Raw genomic sequence first — 16,028 nt, forward strand, 5'->3', positions numbered from 1 at the left:
TTGAATGAAATACTGCATCAGACTTTGTAAGACCACCACAGCGAATGGTAGATAGCACACTTTGAAATTATCACTTGAAATAGAATTTTAAGAATGAAAATTTGTACAGTATTTTCAGTTTTATTATAAAAATGCACACACAACAAAGATTGTCAGAAGTCATTTCTTGGCTCTACTTGCATTCAGCACTTGCTCTTGGGCAGCTTTCTTAGCTTTTACCATCTCGACGAGTTCCTAGGAAGGGAGAAAGGTGTTAGAAATTGTCAGAATTTGCATACTTTTCTGGTGTTTAGTTTGGCAGAAGTATGTAAAACATTGAAATTGGGTAAATCTGTATATTATGATTACCACCAAAAAGGCTGATTTTACTAACCGCCAGAGTTGGAAAGCTTTCTTGTAATACTGACCCTCACAACTACTGTGGTGGTGACATCACACACACACAAATAGATGGTAACGGAATTTATAAACACTAAATATCTACTACCTTATATCGCTTCATGCAGTCCTTCTTTGTCCTGCCAGGCACTGCTTCTGCTATTTTCTCCCATCTTTCAGGTGTATTTACTGGGTACGTTTTCAAAGCCTGCTCCAGAAGTTTCTGTTCTTCTGTTGTCCAAGGGGTAAAATCTGTGCATGGACCTGTTTAAGAAAAATTTTTATTTGATAAATCTCATCCTGATAGAAAATTCTGTTGCAACACCTTTGCAGATAAATCTTTTGGTGCACAGGTATCTTGGTAAGTGGCCATTCAGATCTGTGGTAATTTTGAACAGATTTTTAGAGATGACACACACAAAAGCCTCTCAAGTATTAAATAAGAGAAAAAAACTCGGAGATCTAGCTCACATCCCCAAAAATCTCTCGAGGCTTTTTTTCTTTTTTTAAAGTAAATCGGAAATACCTATTATAATGCTGATCTCTTCAACCTAATAATAATCTTACCAGACTGGTTCAAAAACACAAGTGTAAATGATAAATCATAAGGAAGCTGCCTGACAGTTAAACTTTTAGGCCGATGAGACCCTGAAAAACATTTTCAGTTTACACTGGAAGAAAGAGCCTAGGAAAATTAAGCCAAGTGCCCAAAGTTTCAGTGTAGAGGCAAGGTGACATTAGATTCTGTGTTCCAGTGTGGCATTTTCAACACATTTCTTGCAGAACCAATGCTAATAAGAACCTCTACTAAACTAACCCCTTTATGCTTGACAAGACCTCTCAACATGTATCAGAAACAAATATAGGTCCATCTAAGATTGTAAGTATTACACATCCCATTTGTAGGAAAATGTTAAATAGTTAAAAACCTGAATGTAGTCCGCTTTCAAATTCCAGGGAAGCCCTCAGTGGAATTTCCTTTCATTGGTCTGAAGCCCACATTTAACACCATGGATTTCTCTCTTGGAAAAAAGATGGAGGGCATAAAAGGAGGAGAATAAACCCCTTTAGAAGTGCCTTCCAAGTGTTTTGTAACTTGCTTTTGTTACTTAAAAAAAAAAAATAATGCCCGGCCTAGACCCCCCCAAAAAAAAAATCACCTCTGAGTTTTATAACACAGTGTGATAAGCCTCTTCTAGTATTTTCAAACTGAAATTTTGGGATAATATACCAGATTAGTAAAAGTGGGACTGTTAGAGGACAGAGGTAGGTTATCACATTGAGTTATTAGTTAATCCCAAAACATGCATTTGGAACTGTGATCCGGAAAGCATATTCACGATTAGTGGCTCAAAAATGCACGAAGTGAAACAGAACTTTTTCCAACTTTGTCAGCCACTCACCGTAAGAAAACAAGTCACATCCCAAATGTATATACATGAACAAAAGTTTCACAACTTTGTTTACACTTATGTAAGAGGTGTAATGCTCTCTGATATTTTCTATTCATGACCCACTTAGGGAGTCACAATTTGGAGTTTGAAACACTGGTCCAGGGTAATCAAATTAGGTAGAACACCTAAGACAATGTCAGCACCCTAATATGTTTTAATATTTTGAAATGATTTCAGAAGAACAAAGAATCCCTGTATATGCCACCCAGATTCCCCAAATGTAAACATTTTCACCATGCCTGCATTTTCTGTGTATCTCAGACATAATTTATTCTGAACCACGTAAGTTGCAGACATGATGCCCCTTTACTTCTTAGCTTTTTCCTTACAAACAAGGACCTTTTCTCTCATAATTATAGTGTATTTTCCCAAATCAGGAAATTAACCTTGATAAAATACTATTACATAGAGCTTATTCAAATTTCAGCTGTCCCCCCACATCCTTTAATACTGCTTTGTAAAATCTGGTAAACAAAAGAAACCCAGCTCCTTCCCTAATGGCCTCTGAAATGGAAGAACTGTAATTTTCAGTTATATGAATGTCCTGAAAATGCTTGCTGTCCATCTTCTAGTCTGCTAAACATTTTATCTTCTAATTATTCTGAACACAGACCCCTACATTTTGTCTATCTTCACATAGTGTGGGTACAGGGCTAGCATTTTCTACTTAGAGAAAAACAAAATTTACCTTCAAACCGTTCCGAAGGTGTTGCGTTGTCTGCTTGAGGCACCACTCCATGTTCTTTTTTAAATTTATCAAATGCCTTTTTGTTTATGTCATCTTTTTGATGAGGGTCTGAGAAATGAAAAAAACTTCTTGCAGGTCATCTCATTCAGTCATTAAATTGCACAGATTTTTGAAAAATGCATTTGAGGTAGCAAACGTATTGATTTTGCAAAACCAACTCACCAAGTTTCTGAAGACTCTTTGCTTTGCCAATAACATCTTTGGCAGTTCTCTTGACTCCAGAAGAAGAATGGATGTTCATGTAATTAGCAATAACCTCCCATCTAGAGACACCAATGTAATAAATTTAAGAGGGAAAAACCCCCAAATAAAAGCCAGAATGATCCCTATGTTTGTAATGTATACAAGTTAGCTATAATATCTACAGAATTCACTCTAAACTGGTAGTCTCCTTACTATTACCTGGATTATACCTTTTGCTTTTCATATGTTTAAACCAACTGTATATAATCTTGGCTTCAAGTCTGTATAAAACCTTACAGATTCTGTGTACAAACCAAGAGAAAATCACACATTTGTGTATACTGCCATTTGGACGCGTAGAGATAAATCATTCTCTGCCAACAGCTTTAGTTTCCTCAACTATAGAAAGAAGGAGGCTGGATCTATTAAGTCTTCTTTTGAGTTCTAAACTCAGACTCTGCAGTAAGTTCTGGTTTGAGGTGGGAAGCCAGAAAGAAGGATTAAGGCTGTAAGAGAAAACTTCAGAATGCAAAAACCTAGTCCCTAGTACTAGCCACAATGGAATAAGCCAACATGAGAGTCACGGTTTATGTCTCACGATCTTTAAGTTCTTGAAAAATTGGTGAAGCGTCCACTGTATGGCATCCATACACGTATGTGAGTTGGTGTAAACTGAAAAAAACCAGCAGGTTCAAAATACACCCTGCTTTTCACACTTTCTACTGTGGCACAAAATTTAGCTTCCAGCATTCCCTGGAAGTTTCTGCTGTAACCAGTGCTCTCTGGGTGCTTGTCTGCATTCTCCGCAGGCCCCAGTATACATGCTCAAGACAAGTTTCATTAAAACCAGTACCTTGAATTTGTTCCAGCAGGGAAGAGATTCACAGCTTTAATTAGTAATTGCAGATCATCTTCTGACCAGTTTTTACTGCCATTTCCACTCCCACCAGTTGATTTCTCTGCATTCTTAGATGCTTGTCGCATTCGAGCCTCAGCTTCCTCTTTCTCTTTTCTGATTTGCTCATTTATTTCTTCTATCTACACAAATATCACAGGTAAGTCAAAGACTTAAAGCATCTAGCTACTCTCCCTGCAATTCTCACATCTCACTATCCTGACAATGACCGACAACAACTCCCGAGCCAACCCCAAAACCAGCCATCAGCTTTTCACTCTGGCTTTGCCTCACTCCGGCTTCTGGGCTGCAGAGCTCTGCTTGAGGAGTCAAGAACAAAGCATAGCCTGCCCTGCCCTGTATTCATACTGTGTGACTTCTGTTTGCTTTGGACACTACTTGTCGAGTCTGTGGACACTGGGTTATTTCACCCACAAACCATTTCACATCTCTCTTCAAGCTCATCCCCACTCTTTTCAGAAGAAAGTATCCTTTATTCTCTACAAGGAGGTAAAGGCATAGGAAGTGGCCTGTTATCTTCAAGTTCCACCCTTAACGTTCCTTCCAGTCTACCTTTAGACATGCACAGACAAAAAAGAAAACCTTTACGTGGCCTTCTTGCTCTGTTAACGGCTCTCTTGGGGTCGGTCATCTGTAACTCATTTCCCTCCTTCCACCCCTTAGAACCATTCACCCCAGTGCCAGCGATTCCAGTGACTCCCATCATCCCTCACAGTCCCAAGTCCTTCTGGCGCCAGTCCTGTAACTAGTCACACTTACGTGGCACATCCTGCCTACAAACGCCAGACTAATAGTATGTTAACTCTTTGCTACTCAGACCTCTGCAGTAATGGAAACCAGGCATCATGGTATTACAAACCTGCTTAATTTGGCTCTACTTTTTCTAACCATCTCCCATGTCTCCCCCATGTGATACGGTTTTTCATGCGTTCCTCTGACCTTCATCTTCACCCTGTCCATCTTCCAAGGCTGGCTCAAACCCTTCACTGAACCTTCCCTGACCACTCTGCCCTGTACTGGGCACTTCCTATTTAACCTACAGCACCTACTGCAGATCCTCCATCTTTTGGTCCTCAGGCCTTTTTTCCTCAGTGTAATTTCCTGAACTCCTTTGTGGCAGCAACAGCATTAAGCATTTCTCCAAACTACTTAGGCATAGTGCTGTATATTGTAGGTACTAATACTTACTGCATTAAATTGGATTTCTGGGCCTGTTTCCTCATCTGTACCATAAAAGGTATACACTAGACAGAACAAACATCTCTTTTGGTTCTAAATGTTAATGTCCTACAAAAATGCTCAAGGAATAGTCAAACAATTATTAACGTGCTAGATACACAAATCAAGCACTATACATGGTAACAACTATACAGACAAAGTCCAATTTAAAATAACAAAAGCGCTTACTAGAAGTAACACATACTGAGGGACACAAAGAGAAATGAGATTCTTTGCCTTTATTACTAACTTCTATGTAAGGTGGGGAAATCCTGAGGTGAAAGCAATATTGTAAGCAGAACTAAACGCTAAATACAGGTAGAAGGGACGCGTTCTTCTATTACCTGTTTTTCCAGAGCAGCCTTTCCTACTTCTTTTGTAGATGATGTGAGTGTTTCATTCAAGCACTGTAAGCTAAAGGAAAAAAAGGGATGAAACTTTATCCAAAGCCCAAGAAAAGACTGCAACAGCCCTCCTATGGTTATACCTTGCTAGTTCAAGCCGATCACAAAGTTTTTCCACTTCTTCCATCATTTTAACCCGCTCTGCCTCATTGTCAGAGAAGTGATTCCAGGTCTAGAAGCACAAACACAAACATTTTCATTTTTTATCTACTGACACTGAATGATATGTCCATAAACACAATAAGCAGAGCATTAAGTTCTCAAGAGATACCTCAAGTGAACGTATGGCCTTCTGAACATTAACAACCACACTCCCAGGGCTCTCCCCTGACCAGCTAGCAGTAAAAATGCTTTTACCAAGACGATGGAGAAGCAAAACAGAAAAAAGGTGATGGTGTGGAAGATCTCTGGATGTTATAAAAGAAGGATTCCTCGGAACCACCTACGAATCAAATTCTGTATGAGTACTCAATGTTCTCTTTGTTAGGCTGCCTGTTCTATCTTCTGTGTGCTCAACTGTAACGTTTGCTAGAAATTTTAAATGTGAAATTAAAAAGATAATGTAATGTGTTAAGGAACAGGAGATATTAGAAAAATTATGATTAAGGATTATGCCCAATGTCTCCCATTCCTTATTTCTCCTTGCTTCCTTAATGCACGCAGTCTGGCTCTCACTAAGGTCCCAATGCTTTTACTGCTGACCCTTCCCTAGCATCCAAAAAGCACTACTGATTTTCTTCCTACCTGTCTGCGTCACTCCTCGGGCTCTTCTTCCTCTTTCAGTACCTAAATTTGGGTGTTTGCATCCCCCACCCTCCTCCCTCTCAGCCCTCTCTCTGGGTGATCTACTCACACGGCTCCTAGTGCCACTGAGATAGAGAAGACCGTGATCCCAGAACTCCAGACTTGTACACCCAACCACCCACTCAGAATTTCCATTTGTGCATCTCAGTGCGCTCAACATGCCCTAAACTGAAGTCAACTGGCAGAGGTGGAAAGGGCTATAAACTGAACTCTTCATTTCCTTTCAGCTTTTTCCTCCTTTATTTTCTGTTTCATTGAATTATACCAGCATCCATCCAGGGTTCCATGCAAGACACCGGAACACACGTAAATACTCCTGTACTAACACTACCTCCCTCCAGCACACAGTATCACCTAGGCAGCAGCCTGTCCTGCCTCCCAAATACTGGCTCGTTTCATTCACCTTATTCTATTCCCACCCTCTCTGAAAGGCACAATATTCTCACCTGGATTATAGCAAAAGACTCCCAACTGTTTCTGCCTCAAGCCTTCCCTCAGCATCCTGACCGAAACCAACTCAGATACGAACTAGCAAGACACAGAACATCCTTCAAGACCTGGCTCTTTACCTCTTCGGTGGCCTTTGCTTCATTAAACCGCACTTCATGGATCTCTGCTTTCTCTCAGTGCTCCCTGACGTCTCTCATCTCTGACCCCATACACATACTACTTCACCTGGATGAATCCTACTAGATCCAGAAAACCTCCCTTGCCTACCTGTTTTTTGGTCCTTCCTCATCCTAGTAAGATAAAGTGTTTGAAATGCCTGTTCCCTTGTCATTCTCCACCATTAACCAGATTTCTGGAAGGCAAGGACTGTATGATCATTAGATCTACATCAATTATGACTGCTTGCACATAGTAAGCGCTCACCAGATATATGATGAATGAATACATGAACTCCTGGAAAGGAGCAATAAAAACAAAGTCATGTAACGTCAGAACTTTAACCCTCGTTTATGCATCATCTCGAAGAACTATTCAAGCTTTCTATTTTCTAATTGGCCTCTTTAAATTTTTTACTGATTTCTCATTATATGCTAAATATGCTACATACTGAGTGGGAATGTTCTCATTTAAACATCATAACACTATTACTAGGTACCAATTCAGCTAATGTGTAGGTGAGGAAACTAAGGCACAAAGGGGTTGACGTAACCTCCTGAGGGCCCATAGATAGTGTTAAGTGAAGAATGACTTCAAAGCTAGGCAGCTTGCTCTCAGCCCATACCCTTTACCACCATGATACACTGCATCCTTCTCAAAACAATTTTCTTGGTGAAATCCGAGGAAAACATTTCATTTTTTCCTATTTAGACTTTCCTCTCACCAACCAAAAGCCTGAAAAGACCACCTGTGTTTGTATTCTGGTTAAACCTTTTTCACAGCCTGCTGACAGGGCAGAGTCATTTCAATTATATTATCAACTGAAGATTCAGAATGGCATATATTAAAATATATGGGGACCTGTTACAGACACAATAGGAGACATACACTAAAGCCTTTGAAATGGTCTTATTTGGATCCTAATTTGAATAAACCAACTATACAAAGACATTGTTGGGATAATCAAAAAGATATGAATATGGACTATTAGAATATTAAACAAGTCTTTTGGGGGTTTGAAAATAGCATGATGGCTATGTTAAAAAAAAAAAAGCCTTGATCACAGTTGCACATGAAATTAAAAAAACAAACAAACATGAATTTAAAAGCATTTTAAGGATTTAAGAGATGTTTAAATGAGATAAAATGTGTACACCAGTTTAATTATATTTACATAATATAAAAAAGAAATATTCTTAAGTTTAATTAGCAATTGGATTTACTTGTTACCTAGTGTTGGTTCAATCACAGTCTGACGCACCTTGCATGAGTTTCGAAGTTTTTGCCTTTCCTTCTTAATGGCTTTTTTCTGGATATCTTTTTCCTTCTTTGCCAATAATGCTTGTTGTCTAACTTCCTCCTCTTCTTTCTCTTTAGCTAACCGAGCAGCTTCCAATTCAGCTTGTCTTTGCTTTAATGGAAAATAAAATTATTTTAATAAGAAAATTAGGATTTCTAAATGTCTGTTTTACAAATTCAATCTTTTAATAAATTAGGAAAAAATGTGACATGTCAACTTATTGAAGATGGAAGGTTAAACGGAGAAAAGCAGCTGGTAAAGTTCTTTCTACATTTATTAAAAATATAAAATAGAAACATTAGAAATAAGCATAGTATTAAAGGAATGTATACGACATGTTTTTGCTTAGTAAGAATTTGCTGGTAAAAAATATCCCTGTAATTATCAATGGTACCAACTTACCAAGATTTACGCACAGTCGCACCTAATTCTCTACTTCAAGATTATAGTTTTTAAAAGAGATCTGAAGATTAAAGATTTTATGAACAATTTGAAGTCTAGCTTCATCAAATGTCACCTTACTTTTTCTTTAGCTTCTTGCTCCTTCCGTTTTGCTTCTGCTTTTGCTTTCTTTTCTGCTTCTTTCTTGGCTTTTTCTTCTTCCTTAAATTTTTTTATCCTTGGATCACAGCTATATGCATTGTCTACCAGAAAAAAAAGTTAATTTTTTCAATTTCTAATTCAATTTCTAACATTTAACTAAAGATCCTTTTAAATTAATTGACTGATTTTGGGAGAGTGCACACCTGTGAGCAGGGAACAGGGTCAGAGGGAAAGAGAGACTCTTAAGCAGGCTTCATGCTCAGCACGGAGTGTGACACAGGGCTTGATCCACGACCCTGGATCATGACCTGACCCAGAATCAACTGACTGAACCACCCAGGCAGGCGCCCCCAAAGAACCTTTTTAAAAATACTAATTATACTTACCAACTAATGTTCTTATCCTATTCATTTCTTCTTTTTTTCTTTGTGCCCTTGTTGCTCTGTTCTGCTTTTCAATCCATCTCCTCTCATCACGACTATAAAATATTGGAAACAAAGTATTGGTTATAGATGGTATGACTGGAAAATGTAATATTTTATAAATTTATGTGTAAATAATGTCTGATATTAACATTAAAGGGTGATTCTACTTAGTATTAATTTTTGTTGACTTTTTTAGAATATTCATGTCAAAGGTATTTCCCTACACACACAAAGAAAACTAAAATTAAACCAGTTATGCAAACAGAAGAAAAATAATTTGCTGAATTGAGCTTCTGTGACAATTATATTCGTTGGTCATTTGTTAACATACCCTAACCATTTGGCCCCATCTAGTTTAACTTGTGAGATGGGATCTCAAAACACTCAACTCAAAAAATGATACACAAAGAGAAAATTTATACAAAAAAATATATGTAGTATATTTTTACATCATCACAAATAACCATCTTCCTTTATTAGTGACTTACATACATACCATTCTGCTTTTTCTTTTTCTTCTTCATCTAAATAAGAAAATTCTCTCCAAGAATCAAAATTATACCTAAAATAGAAATTAAAAAAAAAAAATCAAGCTAACAAATAAAAAAAATCTTCCTTGTAAGATTAAGTTAGGTGCATATAGTGCTAAGAAACATTAAAGGCAAGGTTGTCTTGCAGACAGCGCCCCTCACATGGTGGCACTAACACTATGCTCAAGTCGTCTTCTTCCTCTTTGTTAAATGACACTGATTTGGTATGAAAATCTAAAAGTATACTTCTCACCCCTAAACTAAAATCACACCTCCCTGCCATCTCTCCATTAGCTTTTTCTCTTGCCTGGAACTTGTTTAAGTTCTCCCTACTTTCTCCTTTCCTGTTCCTAGTCTGTCACGCCTTAAGGCAGCCCTCATAGTGGCTATTATATCTCTGATTTGTATCCTCTGAAGGGAAAAGCAACTACAACTGGTAGAGCTAAATTTGGTTATTTTTGTTTCACAATAATTTCATGTTTTCATTTACCAGATACTTAATCAGAAAATATAGCAAATGTAATACAAATTGGCCATGAGTATTGTGTTCATTAAACATTAGTGAATCAGAGACAAAAAAGCACTGCCTTCCTTGTGTATTCAAGTATTTTTAATAGCAAGACAAATGAAAATATTTTCATTTTTACTGAAATCAAATGGCTCCTTAACAGTATGCTTGATATCTAGAAATGTGATGATTAGAAAACAGATTTTAAAAATCATAGAAGCCTAAATATCACGTAGGAGATTACAGCAGTATGTGAAAACTATTATGATTATTTCTGAATAGAGTGCTTTTGTTCTGTGATTCTATTTTTCAATAAATTTATGAAAAATCAAGTATTTATTGCACACTTATCCTTTTAAAAAATGACAGCATCATAGGAATAGTGTATTCACTTACCAGAAAGAATAAAATGCATCTACATCTTCAAATGATGAATTCATATCACCAAGTTTAGGAACATTTTTTTTATTTGACCATCTGAAATAATAAAAGACAAAAATTCAATTCAAAATCTGTACAAAGGTCAACAAACTAATTTATTAAAAAACATTTTTTATAAATCCTCTACATCCCCTGTGACTAAGAAATGGGGCTGGAAGATCAGCAGTGAGGTGTCGAACAATACAGGAGCAGGGAGAGAGGACAAGGGTAGATGGGGTTGGGGAAAACAATGGAACGATATTCTCACCATCAGGTTGTCTTCAGTTCTACAAATTACAGGCTTGTGGTAGCTGCCATACTAGCTAGGAAAAACAGGCAGTGCCCCCTTTCCCAAGCTCACATACTCCTGCCTCTAAACAGGCAGCACAGAAGCAACCTGCAGGCTCACATTTTTTTTTCTTAGAGAGTAAGAGTGTGAGCGGGGGAGAGGGGAAGAGGGAGAGAGAATCTTAAGCAGGCTCCACACTCAATAGGGAGCCCAACTCAGGACTGTGGCATCATGACCTGAGCCAAAATCAAGAGTCAAGCACTCAACCAAATGAGCCACCTGTGCACCCCCCAGATTTTTAAAAATGTTAATATAGAGGGAAGATTCCCCCACCTTCTCATTGCCATGACCATCCCCACAAAGAGTCAGGACTTCTAAAGCAGCTCATCCATCATCTCAGAAAGGATTCTGTGGCTGTTACTGACCCATGTTTTCTACTCTATGAAACCATTCCACAACAAAATGTATTACACCATTTTGTTTTTACCACCTTCAACACTATTATAAAAAAATGAGGAGAGTGGATGGAGAAAATACTTAAGTTGCACTAAGCCGATGAAGTGGGTCTTAAGCCTGGCTGCACATTAGAATCACCGGGGAGTATTTAAATACCCTACAGGCACTCCAAGCTAATTAAACTGAAATCACAATTAAATTAAAATTTCTCCAAGTGGAACACAGCCATCAGGAGTTTTTTAGCCTCTCCAGGTGATTCCAACATGCAGCCACACTGTGCTCTAAGGAAACCCTTCAGTGCAGATGAAACCAAAAAACACAGAATATCGATATACACCATTTAAAAACGGACTTCGATGAAATAAATTACATATACAGTAACATTAAAGATATCTCATCCTTGGGGCACCTGGGTGGTTCAGTGTCTGACTTCAGCTCAGGTCATGACCTCACAGCTTGTGAGTTCGAGCCCTGCATTGGGCTCTGTGCTGACAGCTCAGAGCTTCGAGCCTGTTTCGGATTCTGTGTTTCCCTCTCTCTCTGTCCCTCCCCTGCTTGTGCTCTGTCTCTCTCTCAAAAATAAATAAACATTAAAAAAAAAAAAATCACCAAAAGAGAGAAAAAAAAAGATATCTCATCCTTTGTCAGAGAACTTTATGATAATGAAATGCTCCAAGAAAACAGTTCCAAAAGAACAAAAGCTTTATCAGATGATAAGGGGCCAGAAAGAGTATGTACCCATCAGTAAAAGGGAAGCAAAAGAATGGGAAATTACTATCACCTAAGTAAAATATCACACTACATAAAGTCAGCTACTGTTCTTTCCCACAAAGGAAATCAAAAAGAAAAATATCCTATGAGGTGTAAAGGAATTTCACCATCAAAAGGCAGAACTTCTGGGGTGCCTGGGTGGCTCAGTTGGTTGAGTGTCTGACTTTAGCCCAGGTCATGATCTCACAGCTTGTGAGTTTGAGGCCCGGATCAGGCTCTGTACTAAAAGCTCAGAACCTGGAGCCTGCTTCTAACTCTGTGTCTCCCTCTCTTTCTGCCCCTCCTCCCCTGCTCATGCTCTGTCACTCCTGTCTCAAAAATAAATAAACATAAAAAAAAAAAAAAGGCAGAACTTCTGTTCAGAGAGCAAAATAAATGAGAGCAGTACATTCACCAGAGGGGCTCAATACTGTACAGAAGAAGGACAAAGAGAACAAAACTTTTATCAGGGGAAAAATGCAGAAACCTGGAAGATTACATGAAGCGGGCCAATATAGCATTCTGATCACAAGGGGATCCCTTAACTCACCTAGAATTCCGTTCAAACACTGGGGAAAACACTTCGAAGAAATTGTCCTTTGCTTCACTTTTAGAAGGAACTGAGTTATCAAAAGTAGGATCTACACTGTTGAATGCCCGTCTTTTCACTGGATCAGATAACATTTCATAAGCTGAGGAAAAAATGGTAAGGTCACATTACTATGATGCTACATTTTTTCTCTGTGAGAAAAAAATCCCCTTCCTTTAAAAAAAAAGTTATTTTTCGGGGTGCCTGGGTGGCTCAGTCAGTTAGCTGACCAACTTTGGCTCAGGTCACGATCTCACAGTTCGTGAGTTTGAGCCCCTCGGGCTCTGTGCTGACAGCTCAGAGCCTGGAGCCTGCTTTGGATTCTGTGTCTCCCCCTCTCTCTACCCCTCCCCTGCTCACACTCTGTGTCTCTCTGTCTCTCAATAATAAACATTTTTTTAAAAAGGTGATTTTCCATATTTAAAAATTGTGTGTGTTTGTGGGAAGGAAAATATTGAATGCAGGTAATGATACCACTAGTGCTACTGGATAGAATCTCACTTCATAACTTCTTTCAGTACCTCTTCTGGAAGGCAAGTGACAAAACAGTGGTTAAATACTCATCCCTTAAGAATGCATGACTCCAAGGAAATAGAAATAGCTAGAAAATTAACTGTTAGAGTCCAAGATTGTAAAAACAAACAAACAAAAAAAAACAACAAAAAAAAAACCCAACAAAGAACCTTTAGCATCTAGCATCTTGAGCACTACATAAGAGTAGGCCCAAAAGAGTAAGTCTGAAAGGGGTGTACACGATTTTAAAAAGCTATCATCAAAATGTAAAATCACACCTAACAACACACACTTAGATATGGTAACAATCTACATTAATTTGCTTAACGAAGATATGGCTATGTAAACAGCAATAAACGTCGTCTTGAGTCCCACAGCAGGATACAATCAACTTTTGGATTTAAATTAGCAAAACATCTGAGGACAATTTAGTCCTACAAAGTATCTGAAACAGAGAAATAACTTAGCATTCTTGTTAGAGAACACTTAGGATGAAATGACTGCAGGATGAGTTTCTCATATAAGAATCCGCAGAAGATCTCGTTAACACACGGACTGTCAGCGGACCTGGGGTGGGGACCTGGTTGCCGCATTCCTGATAAGCTGCCAGGTGCTGCTGATGCTGCTGGCTGAGAGAACCTTGCTTTGGGAGTAAGGCTCTGGGGTGGGTTATCAGAAACAACCAGATATAACCGAAAGTGTTTTTAAATGTCATGGTATACTTAAATTAACTACAGTATATACACTAGAAATCCAATCCTAGCACTTAATGATCACCACCATTACAAATTCCTGACTCTAAGGTATTTTCTTACCTTTAGTTATGCAAGTGAAGTAGTCATTATCTCCTTCTTTGATTGGTTCACCAGCTGCTTTCCGTTTGTCTGGGTGATGTTTTAAAACCATTGCTTTATCTACAAAACAAGCCAGATTTAGACAGTTTGTCACTTTATGCATCAAAACTAAAAATAAAGATGAGGAGCTTGGGAAGATGGCGGCGTAGGAGGATCCTGAGCTCATCTTCTCCCACGAACCCATCAAGGCTGCAACTGCACCCACTGCAACTCACTCTGAAAAGGACCTGAAGACTAACAGAACAGCTTTTCCATAGCTAAAGATGTAAAGAGAAAGTCACGTTGATAAGAGGGGAAGAGGTGCGGCTGGGAACCAAATCCCTGGGGTGGCAACCCTTAAGCAGGAAGGAATTCACAGGTGCAGAGGTCCTCCCTGGGGAGTAAAGGGATCAAGTCCCCACTGGGCACCCTTGCCCTGAGGTTCTCTACACAGGGAAGAGAAGCCCCCATTAACATCTGGCTTTGAAAGTCAGCAGGGCTTACTTCACTCCAGGAGCTGGAAGGCTATCCTGAGACTCTGCTTTTAAAGGGCAAACACGCCATATCATTTGCGCTAAGACCCAGCACAGAGGCAGCAGTTTGAAATTGCCTGGGTTATTTATATGTGACAGAGATTTACTAATTATACAGTATGTGCCAGAGGAGCAGAAAATTCCGTAGGAATTTTCTCCAGAACGAAAAGTGCTGGCAGGTGCCATTTTCCTTCCCTCCTTCAGCCTAGCTGTCCCGATGCTGGTGGGAGCCAGTTGTGACACTCTCCATCTGCCTTGCTAACACTCTTGTCCCACCTCATGTTCCCTGCAGAAACACCCCACCCAAAGGCGCCCATCCAATGTGGCGGCCATCCCACCATACTTGGTGGGCAGCCCTGGTTAGAACTAGTGCCTCTCAAAAGCAACTATGGACAGAAGAGGGGGGCAGCCCTATTCATCAACACACCTGCCACAGTTTGTAGCCTGACCCTTAAGCCAGCTATGTTGGAGGAAGCCTTGCCTGTCAATGCACCACACCCACAGTAGTGCTGGGCCAGTCACAACGGGAGAGTGCACACAACCCCCACAGAAATCATTCCTGGAGAGACTGGTTCTGGTGACCAGGTGGGAATCGCACTACTGGGCACCACAGGACACCTTTTATATAAAGCCACTACTCTCAAGAGCAGGAGAAGGAGCTGACCTACCTAACACACAGACACAAACACAGAGTCAGACAAAATGAGACAGGAATATGATCCAAATGAAAGATCAAGACAAAATCCAAGAAAAAGAGCTAAACAAAATGGAAATAAGCATTCAACCTGATTAAAGGCTCCAAGTAATAGCCATAAAGATTGGAGGGAAGAGTGAATGATACTGTGAGTACTTCAACAAAGAGACAGAAAATATGAAAAACAAGCTCGAGGGAATCAATGTCTGATTAGAGGATGCAGAACAGATCAGTGATCGAGAAGACAGGGTAATGGAAAGCAACCAAGCTCAACAGCAAAAAGAAAAAAAGAACTTAAAAAATGAGGATATGTTACGGGACTTCTGCAACAACATCAAGTATAAGAACATCTATATTATAGGGGTCACAGGAAAGGGGAGATGGGGCAGAAAACTTATTTGAAGAAATAATGGCTGCAAACTTCCCCAACCTGTAAGGAAATAGAAACCAGCTCCAGGACATAAAGGGAGCCCCAAACAAGATGAAACCCAGGAGGTCCATCCCAACACACAGTAATTAAAATGGTAAAAATTAAAGATGAACAGAGAATCTTAAAAGCAGTAAGAGAAAAAGCAAACAGCTACATACAAGGGGAACCCTATAAGGCTGACTTTTCAGCAGAAATTTTGCAGACCAGAAGCGAGTGGTGACACATTCACATTGCTGAGGGGAAAACAACAACAACAAAACCTATAACCAAGAGAACTGCACCCAGCAAGGTTATCATTCAGAATGGAAGGAGAGAGAAAGAGTTTGCAAGACAAACAAAAGTTGAAGGACTTGATGAACACTCAAGCAGCTGTACAAGAAATGTTAAAGGGAAATCTTTAAGTGAAAAGAATAAGAGAAGAACATGGTGAGTGGAACACTTCACTGGTAAAAGCAAACATACAGTGAAGATAGTAGTTCCATCACTTATAATGCTAGTAAGGAG

At 39.2% G+C, this 16,028-nt stretch overlaps 1 protein-coding gene across 3 annotated transcripts in view; it reads right to left on the bottom strand.

The window, feature by feature from the left end:
* Positions 1-100: 100 nt before the first annotated feature.
* DNAJC2 (DnaJ heat shock protein family (Hsp40) member C2) overlaps positions 101-16,028 on the bottom strand; it is a 36,278-nt gene continuing 20,350 nt past the window's right edge. For all 3 annotated transcript variants that reach the window (XM_015069744.3, XM_015069743.3, XM_015069745.3), the window contains 14 exons: positions 13,850-13,948; positions 12,483-12,624; positions 10,414-10,494; positions 9,476-9,541; positions 8,941-9,032; positions 8,534-8,655; positions 7,973-8,122; positions 5,385-5,473; positions 5,242-5,311; positions 3,617-3,801; positions 2,743-2,843; positions 2,521-2,628; positions 488-642; positions 101-234 (listed from right to left, as the gene is read on the bottom strand). In XM_015069744.3, the coding sequence (XP_014925230.1) occupies positions 160-234; positions 488-642; positions 2,521-2,628; positions 2,743-2,843; positions 3,617-3,801; positions 5,242-5,311; positions 5,385-5,473; positions 7,973-8,122; positions 8,534-8,655; positions 8,941-9,032; positions 9,476-9,541; positions 10,414-10,494; positions 12,483-12,624; positions 13,850-13,948 (1,535 nt within the window). In that variant the 3' untranslated portion in view covers positions 101-159. The remainder of the gene's footprint in view (positions 235-487; positions 643-2,520; positions 2,629-2,742; positions 2,844-3,616; positions 3,802-5,241; positions 5,312-5,384; positions 5,474-7,972; positions 8,123-8,533; positions 8,656-8,940; positions 9,033-9,475; positions 9,542-10,413; positions 10,495-12,482; positions 12,625-13,849; positions 13,949-16,028) is intronic.

This window comes from Acinonyx jubatus, chromosome A2 (genome assembly GCF_027475565.1).
Source record: "Acinonyx jubatus isolate Ajub_Pintada_27869175 chromosome A2, VMU_Ajub_asm_v1.0, whole genome shotgun sequence".
NCBI lineage: Eukaryota > Metazoa > Chordata > Mammalia > Carnivora > Felidae > Acinonyx > Acinonyx jubatus.